Source organism: Neolamprologus brichardi, chromosome 13 (assembly GCF_056152115.1).
Source record: "Neolamprologus brichardi isolate AB-2024 chromosome 13, ASM5615211v1, whole genome shotgun sequence".
In the NCBI taxonomy this organism is placed as follows: Eukaryota; Metazoa; Chordata; class Actinopteri; order Cichliformes; family Cichlidae; genus Neolamprologus; species Neolamprologus brichardi.
The window spans coordinates 8,485,398-8,495,769 of NC_142116.1; the positions used below are offsets into that span (position 1 = coordinate 8,485,398).

At 36.5% G+C, this 10,372-nt stretch overlaps 1 protein-coding gene across 1 annotated transcript in view; it reads right to left on the reverse strand.

The window, feature by feature from the left end:
• The window catches only part of anapc1 (anaphase promoting complex subunit 1), a 55,239-nt gene extending 51,252 nt beyond the window's left edge, over window positions 1-3,987 (reverse strand). Inside the window, exons 1-7 of the mRNA XM_006783570.3 lie at window positions 3,814-3,987; window positions 2,775-3,014; window positions 2,258-2,422; window positions 2,005-2,047; window positions 1,822-1,919; window positions 294-376; window positions 10-83 (exon numbers count right to left, since the gene is read on the reverse strand). Coding sequence (XP_006783633.2) covers window positions 10-83; window positions 294-376; window positions 1,822-1,919; window positions 2,005-2,047; window positions 2,258-2,422; window positions 2,775-2,990 — 679 coding nt within the window. The 5' untranslated portion in view covers window positions 2,991-3,014; window positions 3,814-3,987. The remainder of the gene's footprint in view (window positions 1-9; window positions 84-293; window positions 377-1,821; window positions 1,920-2,004; window positions 2,048-2,257; window positions 2,423-2,774; window positions 3,015-3,813) is intronic.
• Between the last annotated feature and the right edge of the window lie 6,385 nt (window positions 3,988-10,372).

The window sequence follows — 10,372 nt, forward strand, 5'->3', positions numbered from 1 at the left end:
GTCTCATACCTGCAGGTTTACACACAACTGGTGCGATCTCATCTAGAGGATGCAGCATGCTGAACACTGTGGGCAGAGGTTCCCTGTATGGGAGGGAAAAAAATAAAAAATAAGAGCTCAATCCCTCAGTTATATACTTCCCGCACTGTTATATGTTTGTTTATGTAGGTCAGTGTAGCTTTGTGAGGCTGTTATCATTGTAGAAATGTCTGTCACTACATTATTTCACATGGATGCACTGATTAAGCGAAACATGTGTCATGTGATTGCAAGTGCAGAGTGTGAGCATATACCCAGGGGGGCTGAAATGTGCATCATTTGCTGTGTTTTTACGTTCCATAAGAAGTCCAAACTTTGTTGCCCACACATTTGACACCTTGAAAAGAAAAGACAGTACAGACTCATGAAACATTTTTAACAGATGTCTGGTATCAACAATTTTTAAAAACACTGATGGCAGCCGATGGTACTCCCCAGCCTCCTAGTAGAAGTATGAATTTCCAAATTTTACATCGCCTTGTTCTCATGAGGTCAAGGTTTCTGAGATTCAAACTAGTACAAGATTTTTAGTAGATACACCGATGGTATAATTTTCATAATCCTATGTGACTTCATTCTTAAGTTATTGCATTCACAAACTTGGGTGTCCGTATAGCCCCCTTAAATGCTAAACTGTTCAATATTTTGATCTGCATTTAAAACAATACAAAAAACTGCACTCTGTTTACACAGATCCATCACGACCAGTAAATAATAAAATTCATAGTTAGGTTAAATTTTGTCCAACAATCATGAATAAAGTCTCTGTCAGATATTTATTTTAAGGCTAGAGGTGCCACTTGTTTTCTTTGCTTTCCTAGAGTAGTTTAATACAGCCTTATATAAATTAAAATTGAAAAACTGACAATATTCACAAAACTTTGCATTTATATCCCAGCTATTAAAATTCTTATTTCAAAAAAATGGTTACTTGTACTATTTTTAAATTATCTTGAATAACTTTCTATTGAAACGAATACTAATGATATTCTCTGCCACTTAAAAACAGCACTGAAAGGTTAAGAAAAGTGCAACACCCTGAGAGCTTCAGTGTCAGGGACACCACAGCAGTGGGGATTCTTCCTGTCACAAAGGCTCTCACAAGGTGTTTCTTGCCTTTCTCACAACACCAAGCCATGGTTTGCTTGCCTCTTTATTAAATTCAGTTATTTAGTAAGAGTGTATGTCCAACCTTTCCCGTAAGAAAATATCAAATGCTTTATCACGAACTCCACATGACTCAAGTTAAAAAAAACAAAACAAAAAAACAAAACTCAAACGTTGAAAACACATCCCGAAATCAAATTATATTTTGTTGGTGTGCCACAGACTACTGAGTGAAAGACACTCGTAAATACACAAAGCTATGCACACACATAAACTCACACACACTTACTTCCCACTATCAGTGATGCAAATTTTCTATCATTACTGGTTAACCAGAAAATGGTTAACCAATAATGGCTCTGAGAAATATCCCTAATCCAAACGTGGTGGGTTGTGTGGTTTTAGTTCAGCTGCGAGGTGGGGTAATGTTTCAGAGACTTATGCATCCACTAATCAAATTATCCTTCTATTCAGCAATGTTCTGGAACATGGGAGACACACAAAGAAGCCTGCAGTTACTGCTGTATGTCAGCTTGCATCTGTGTTGAGGTGGAAGTTTAGGTAGTGGAGGTTCAACTGAGTCACACAGATTTAAAAGAATTTTGTGGCTCATGTGTAGACCCATCTCTTTCTCTAGATATAAACATTCCATATTAATATTGCTCTATACCTCACCTGGAAGGGCAGTGGTGAGATGAAGTCTTTTCCAGTCATGGTGTGAACATTAACACAGCTACTCTGGACAATACACACTGTGAGCTCCACTTCTTCCTCTGCAAAACATTAAAAACATTCTGTGCTTTGTTCATCAGGACTGCAATATGAATAAGCAAAAAACTGCACAAAAAGACACAGTACCATCATTCCTCTTGTGAGGAGCAGCAAAGTTGCACCACAAGGCCTGGAGATAATACAAAAAAAAAACTGTTTCAAGTCTTAGAGCACAGAATCCTGACAATCATCGTGGACGATATACAATCTATATAGTAAAGCAAAGGCCATACTGATTCCTGACAGAAAACAACATGGTCCCTCATTTGCCCTTAGAAATGAGAATGGACAAGCACAATTATGAGAGACCATGTAGTACACAAAACAATCAGAAACAGACCTGCTGCACTGGGCTGTCAACAGTGAAGGCCTTATATACACTGGAAGCTTGAGCCCTACTACCCTGGCTCCAGACAACCACATTTCCTGCTGCATAGAGTTCTTCTTCAAATTCCACATCTTCCTCTTTGACTCCCTTGCAGCCCTTCCTAAGCTGCCAAAATTCCTGTCATTCAAAACACATCAACACAAAAACCAAATAAAAAACACATTTGAGCTTAACAACACATTAAGTACTGCAGTGCACCAGTGTTGTAACAACTGCACTGACTATATTAGTGTAAAAAAAATCATTAAAGATTTAAAGTAATTAAAGATATGTTAATGAAAAAACAAATTTAAACCCTTTAGGTGTATTCTATTTACCATTTTCCTTCTTATATTTTTACTGTTTAATACACACCAGTTCCTCTGAAGAGCAGGTCAGGAGAACAATTCAGGCTATCCATTAAATAAGACTGTTAGATGGCCCACTCCTATTATGAAAAATTATAGATCATAATACTAGACACTCTCACCCTCTCTCTCTCCTGCAGACTGACTTCCTGCAGGGACCCCACCAGGCCAGCAGCACCATCTGATGCCCACAGCTCGGAGGCAGGCTGGAGCTCTCTGAGCTGCAGGTTGAAGGCGTTTGGATGGTTCCTGCAGTGCTCGCGGCCAAACGGGACAAATGACTGCAATTCCCCTGCGGCAATCATCGTGGCTGTCTCTTCATACACGACTTCCGACATGAGTTTCAGATATCAGCATTATTTCTGGGAAGAACAGAGTTTGAGGTATAAATAACAGTATTTAAAAGCAAGCAAGACCTTTTTTCAGACACAATACAACTAAAGAGCATCACCAATTTGCGCCATACCAGTCCGTTTAGCTGTAGTATTCATATCCATTATTTAATACGATAAAAAATAAAGTATAGATCCTCGAGACAAGTTTATTGTAGTATTTAAGAATAAAGAGTTTCACATAAACTGTTCTCTTCTGTCATTTTCTCTTTATAACATTAATGATGACATCACTTTTATCAGTAGCTTATCTGTAAAGTACTGTGAATACCAGTGAGTATAAGATGAGGTGTAAATAAACTTCCTCTGCGTAAATAACTTTATTTAATTTACTTGACTGAAGGACAGATTGCATTACTGGTGGCTAAATAATGTTCTCTATTAACACATCGACAACGTAGCTGGCTGAAGCAGGCTCACTGGACCTTTACTATTACTAAAACTATCCCGTTAGAAGGGTCAACATAGTAGGGGATAAAAATCTCATTAACAATTTCCACAGGACTTCCACGGTAGCAAGTTTCTGTTGACTTTGATAGACGCGACATGCTAGAAGTTAGCTGGAAGTTCTTACCTCAAAAACTCCCCCAAACAAAGTTCGGTACTCTACAGACACTAAGACGCTGTGAATTACATAAATATACAACTTGACAGTCAGCTATGAGTCTGCATGCTGACACTAAACACCATTGAAACGGCCCGACTAGCATGCTAGCTACCGTTAGCTGCAGCTAGCTTTCAGCTTACAGGGAGACATTTAGCCGCTAACCTGATAATAAGGAATAGTCTGGCCCTTGTCGCGGAGTCCTTATCTTTCCTTTCAATGCGTCTCGCTTGAGCACAACGTTGTCACCCTACAAACATAAAAACAAGTGGCAAATTCCGTATTCGCCTATAGCAGGTTTTCAAATGAGCGCGGACATCTTTGCTGTCCCGACATCCCATTCCTCCACGAGTCAGCCAATCAGCAGCGAGGAGGCGATATGTTGACATCTGGTAGGCTGCCTCCGTCAGAGCTATGGACACTGCTATGAAAGACTGATGATCAGGATGTCTTATGTAAGTAATTCAGCCATAAATTAAAAAATATAATATAATTAATATAAAATATAATTTAAAAAAATAAAATAATAGTATTTGTAGAAAATCTAGGTATATATAAATATATGAAGATGAAAAATAAATCAATAAAACGAAACTCAGTTGTTTATGTCTTTCTTTAGGGGCATTTACTATTAGAGACCATTGGTAAATTTGCACTTGAGGCTTCCAGTAAGGTGAAAGCTGTCGGAAAGGAAAGCAAGAGGCTCAGAGATGTCGAGGATATAAATAATACTGCATAATACTACAAATATTACAGAATACATTTCACCAAGGTCTAATATATGATAGATCTGTGAATAATGCAAAGTCCCTGTTTACTGTGACCATAATAGTTCCACTGTAAGTGTTCCAGAGTGACTACAGTGGTTTGACAACAACCATGATTTTTGAGGATGAAATCCTTTGCACTTAAAATAATGAAATATTTATATTTAATTTCTTGTATGTTTATGATACGTTTAAAAATAACCAGCAACACTATCTGGCTGACAGCTATTTCGGTTTATTGTACAGATCAGATGTATTTTTCAGTATTTAATTAATAATTAATTAATTAATTAATTAACTTTTTATTTGTATGCTAAATAAAATACATGAAACAAAATTGAAAAAAACATTGAAAATTATTCAAATTAGTTGATAACCAAAATGAGGTTTGGCTGCAAAAACCGTCCACATCTCAAATAGTGATGTTTGACTTTCAGACTTTCAGACTTGATGACGATGTTAAACTTGGAGGATATTAATAAACAGAGCAGAGAAAATAACTGTCACCTCAATTAGGAGTAAATATGATGATATTTAATGGGGGAAGTAGTGGGTGATTAACAGCATGTCTTCAAAGTCACACAGATATTTAGACTCAATATTCAAAGAAAACTGTCATTTTTATGTTACATTTAAAATAATATCACATCTGTTTAAATGTTTAACTTCTTTTATTAATTTTCTAATCACATTTTGAACAACAAGTTTTGCTATGTTTGAAAAGCTATAGTTTACATCATTACTGTAGTTATTTGTAAGAAAAAAAACATTTAGGCCTACTCCAATATTATTAAGAGCAGTTATGTCATGAATTTCATCCTTCTGCCTCAAAGAAATCAAAGTCTGCACAACGCAGTCATGAGAAAATATACTGATGTAGGAAGCTGGGAGTGGCTCGGTGCTCATGGATGTGATGGATGTCGCACTGCAACAAGGTATGATCTGAATGAGTTAACTCTTCCAAATGATATCACTGCAGCTCACTGGGGAGTATGTGTCTGTCAGGGAAGGGAAGGCAGATAAATAAAGTGAGAGAATGTTATTCCATCTCTGACTAACAGTTGTTGTCTTTTCCCGGTCTATTGTGTATTTCACATAATTGCCTGAAAATAACACCAATTTTTGGCTCTAAATTGAATTCTCATCATCCTCTCCTGCATGCTTTCACTAACACTAAATGACTTCTGCCCCAAACTATTGCCTCATTCTGAGTATAATTGACTGATCTGTATCAGTGAATGCTCTCCAGATGCTGATCGCAAAAACCTTGAGCTTCACATTCTAGGTTTACTTTGTAACGCATGAAAAGACTCACATTTGCATGAGAAAACATTAATTATACTGAAATAAAAACAAATACTGCCAAAAATCTTTTGCACTTCTCAGCATCTTCATATTTACAGTTCTCTGTCCTGTTCAGTTATGTAACAGGCAGGATTTTGACCGAAATACAGAACATGGGGTACGAGAGTCAACTCAAAAACTCTGTTATTTTGCTGGTAGTTCACAGAACAAACCTAAACAGGGGCAGAAAACACTAGAACACAATGCAGGCAGACACACAACAAATGAGGGAGGACATGACAAAGAACTAAGGAAAACTCAGGGCATAAATACACATATGAGGTAGTTAGGGAGCAAAGAAACAGCCACAGAATCTAACTAACACGACAAGTGGCTAGCAAAGTAAAAGATAAAGTAACTAAACACTGAGACAATGACTAACATACAAAATTGACACGAACAGGAAAGCTAAAAAAATAACAAGATACTAAATCAAATAACCCTAAGCAGAATGCTTGTTGAAAATAGACATTAACTGAAACTTGAGGACTAAATTATAACCAAGAACCAAAAAACTCCTTCATTCCAAGCACACAGGAAATCATAAATGAGAAAAAACTCTTAACTAAGAACAAAGAATAACAAACTCAAAACACTGGGTCAAATACTGAGGACCATGGCACCCACCTGCTAAACAAGCTTGGACTTGTAAGCATGTTAAAAGAATGTGCAGTCCACATCATTTCTCCTCTTCTTCTTCCATGGCAGGTTGTTGCCCTTGTAAAATGTTTACAGGTAGATCCTTAAATACATGGACAAAAATGCAATTTTTTGTAATTTTGCATTTGTACACCAACACACTGATTTTAAATCGGGCAATCAAGATGTAAAGAAAGTGAAGATTCAGCTTTAATTCATTTCAGTGGGTTTAATAAATCTTATATTGTCATATGAAATGTTTAGGATTTGCATTGCTTTTTGTACAGTCTCCCATTTTCAGACTCTCAAAAGTAACTGGACAATAATTAATTAGCAAAAATGTAGTAATTACTAATTCCTAATTTCTAACTAATACAATATTTTTTAGGGAGGAAAAAGTTTTTAACTCTCAAGGATCATCTATTAATCGATCAACACACAAAATTTCATAACTTCAGCTGATGATTTTGTTGTCATAAACAAAGTTTCCTAATTTAGAAAAAGACAAGGATCATTAAATCCCATGGCATTATAAATAAGAATGTGTTTTTCATATATCAGCTTGACTTATTTGGCCCTAAGAAAAACTATATAAACAGTAAAACAGAGTTGATTTATGTAAATTCTGTTGCAACGCAACCTTCTAAGGTGTTGCTGAGTACAAAAGAACAAATCCAAGAAAGAATTATTGCACAAGCTGTTATTATATTGGATAAAATTGGATTTTTTTCATGCTGCCTTTCCATGAAAATGAAGACTTTACAACACTATATCTCAACATATAACGCTCATATAACCATGACAGATACCTCATTACACTCTTTTAGCTGTGGCAGATTGGCTCTTTTTGGTGAGGTCATCTTGCCACAGATGCTCAGACTTCATTACTGAGGGGCTGTGGTGACGCACTGAAGCCGGCTGGGCAGGGACACTGATAAAGTCGCACTCTAGTAGTAGAGAGAAATTGCTTAAATGTTCCAAGTGAGCAGCGAAGAAACATTTCACTCCATCACAGCTGTTGCTCAGTTACTGCTTAAAAAGCAGTTTGACAAATACATCAGAAGCACCCATTTAATCTAATGTATTTCAGCAACGTGTCCTAAACGTAAAAATTTCAGTTTTTGTTTACGTTATGTAAGAGAGGCTTTGGTTCCACTTTATGGTCATTTTCAAGCCTCTCAGTAGTGGATATGTTATATTGAAGGGTGTCTAAAGCTCTGTACTTTTAAGTTTTACATTCAGTATCCTCAGTCACTTCTCATGCAAGGTTATTATATAAATTATAAAATTATAAAATGCAGACTTACCACTTCAATTGTAAGGTTAGATTTGACACTTAAAAAACAATGCAAATTTAATTCCCCTGAAGAATAATTAATGTCAATTTCAGAGGGATGAGTAATATAAATGTGTTAATTTTGAGTGTTTAGTTTTCATTAGTGTTTCTTTCGTGTTTAAAAGTTAAACTTGTATATGACAGTCTAATAGCACTGGATGATTTATAAATACGTGGAGATGTTTGTGAGAGTGTAAACTGGTATGTTACACGGGCTGTACACCTCAGACTTTCAGTACAGCTCTGTGTCATGCCACTTACAGAAATACTCTGACGAATCTTCAGTAGTGGGAAATGTTGGTGACAGGCAGGAGGGGAAGGTCAGAGCACTTTTATAATGTGTTACTCCCCTTTAGTATGTGATTTAGAAATAGAGACATACATGTTTTTCTTGATAAAAAAAAAAAAAAGCTCATGCATAATGTGTTCATGGTGTCATTTAAAAAGTTAGAGTAAGATTAAATACGAAGTCTCAGTAGATTAATAAACCATTAAGATTAATATATAAATGTATATATACATATACTATGTACTGTGCGAATGTTTTAGGCAGGTGTAAATTTCTTTAAACAAAGAATGCTTTCAGAAATATAAATGATTGTTTATTGGCCCCAAATGTATTCGTTTTGCAGGATAATGACCCCAAACAAACAGCCAAAGTCATTAAGAACTATCTTCAGCATAAAGAAGACGAAGAAGTACTGGAAGTGAGGAAGGATGTGAGGAAGCCTATATCCACAGAAGATCTGTGGTTAGTTCTCCAAGATGTTTGGAGCAACATACCAGCCGAGTTCCTTCTTAAAACTGTGTGCAAGTGTGCCTAGAACAATTGATGCTGTTTTGAAGGCAAAGGGTGGTCACACCAAATGTTGATTTGATTTAGAGTTCTCTTTTGTTCATTCACTGCATTTTGTTTATTGATGAAAATAAGTGATTAACACTTCCATTTTTTGAAAGCATTCTTTGTTTACAGCATTTTTTCTCACCTGCCTAAAACTTTTGTGATTAAGATATGACCTGCTTGTTTGTGAATGTGTTAAACGTTTTATAAATAGTTAATTCATATCATGATTCATGTTTAATTTGGGAAGCTGCTAGTTTTGAGAGTATTATTTTGAGGAGTGATATGGAAGTAATCATTTGCTTTTGAACATAAGACCGGAGAAATGGTGACCAACTTCAGAGAGAAAAGGATAACAACATGTCCAGGGACAGGATGTTCATGTGGCAGAGGAGTACAAGTACCTCACTAACAGCAGAACGAACTGAAAGACTAACACAGAAGCTGTGTACAAAAGGGGAACGAGCAGGTTCCCAAGGAAGCTAAGATCCTTCAGTGTGTGCAACACAATGATTGAGATTCACAGATGTGGTGAGCACAGTGTGTAGGGAGCAGCATCAGACCTAGTGACTCCAACAGACTCAACTGATTAGGAAGGCTGGCTCTGTGATTGGCAGAAAATTAGACACTTTTAAAGATATAAAATAGAACAGGTCCATTAATAAACTGTTACCCATCATGGATAATCTTAACCAACCTTTGCATTATTTTGCTACAACTTTGAAACTGTTGAATATTATTCACTCTCTATGTTCCATGATTACCATATTGGTGCAAATCATTTCCAGTGTGGATGCAGATTTAGGCGTTTATGAAACACAAACATAACTTATTCTATGCATTTAACTCCTAATGAGTCCCCAAGAAAGCAACTTTGTGGTCTCAAAAAAGAGAGAGCTGGGAGAGAGTAAGCAAACTGAGGGAAGTCAGCTGTTTCTTTCAGAAGATAATTAGAAGTTGTGAGCCAATGTCACGTGTGACACTGTACCTACAAAAGTGATCCAGCACAACTTAATTAACAACCAGAGAGAGTGAAGCAGCAGGCCCTTCTCCTAATGATATGACACAGGGATGAGCTTATGTACTGGCAAAGAAAGTTATTCCAAGGAACCATTTGTATTCATAACAGTTTTCAGTTAGCATCAGTGCCTATATACTGGTGACCATTTTCATGTAACACTAAATCACCCAGTATATTTGGTGTGGCTGTAGCTCAGGTGGTAGAGTGGGTCACCTACTCACTGGAAGGGTGGTGGGTCAATCCCAGGCTCCTCTAGTCTACATGCCAAATATCCTTGGGCAAGATACTAACCCCATGTTGCCTTCGGATGTATCCATAGGAGTGTGGCGGCGAGTGAATGCTAGATAGAAGCACTAAAAATCTTAGATAAAACCTTTCTAGTGCTTGTGTGAATGGGTGAATGCACGAGTTGTGTAAAGCCAGGTAAACCAGTCCATTTACCATATATCCAAAGGCATTCGACTGCTGTATAACTTTGGTGTTTGGCAATGTCAGAAATATGCTGAAACGAATTAGATATCATATCACATACCCCATTTAATCTAAAAATCTAATCTGTATTATGGTTTTGACACATATTGAAACTTTCATAGATGTTATTTGTATTTATATAGAGAGATATGACTCAATAAAAGAAGGGGACCTGGAGATATTGCTTATATACAGAATTATTAGTCCAATAATGATTTATTTTTCAAAAGTGTTTGCCAAATGCTCTTAAACAGAGCAAGGGTTTTTCAACACAGCCTTTACAAACATCCAAATTTTGTTTTGGA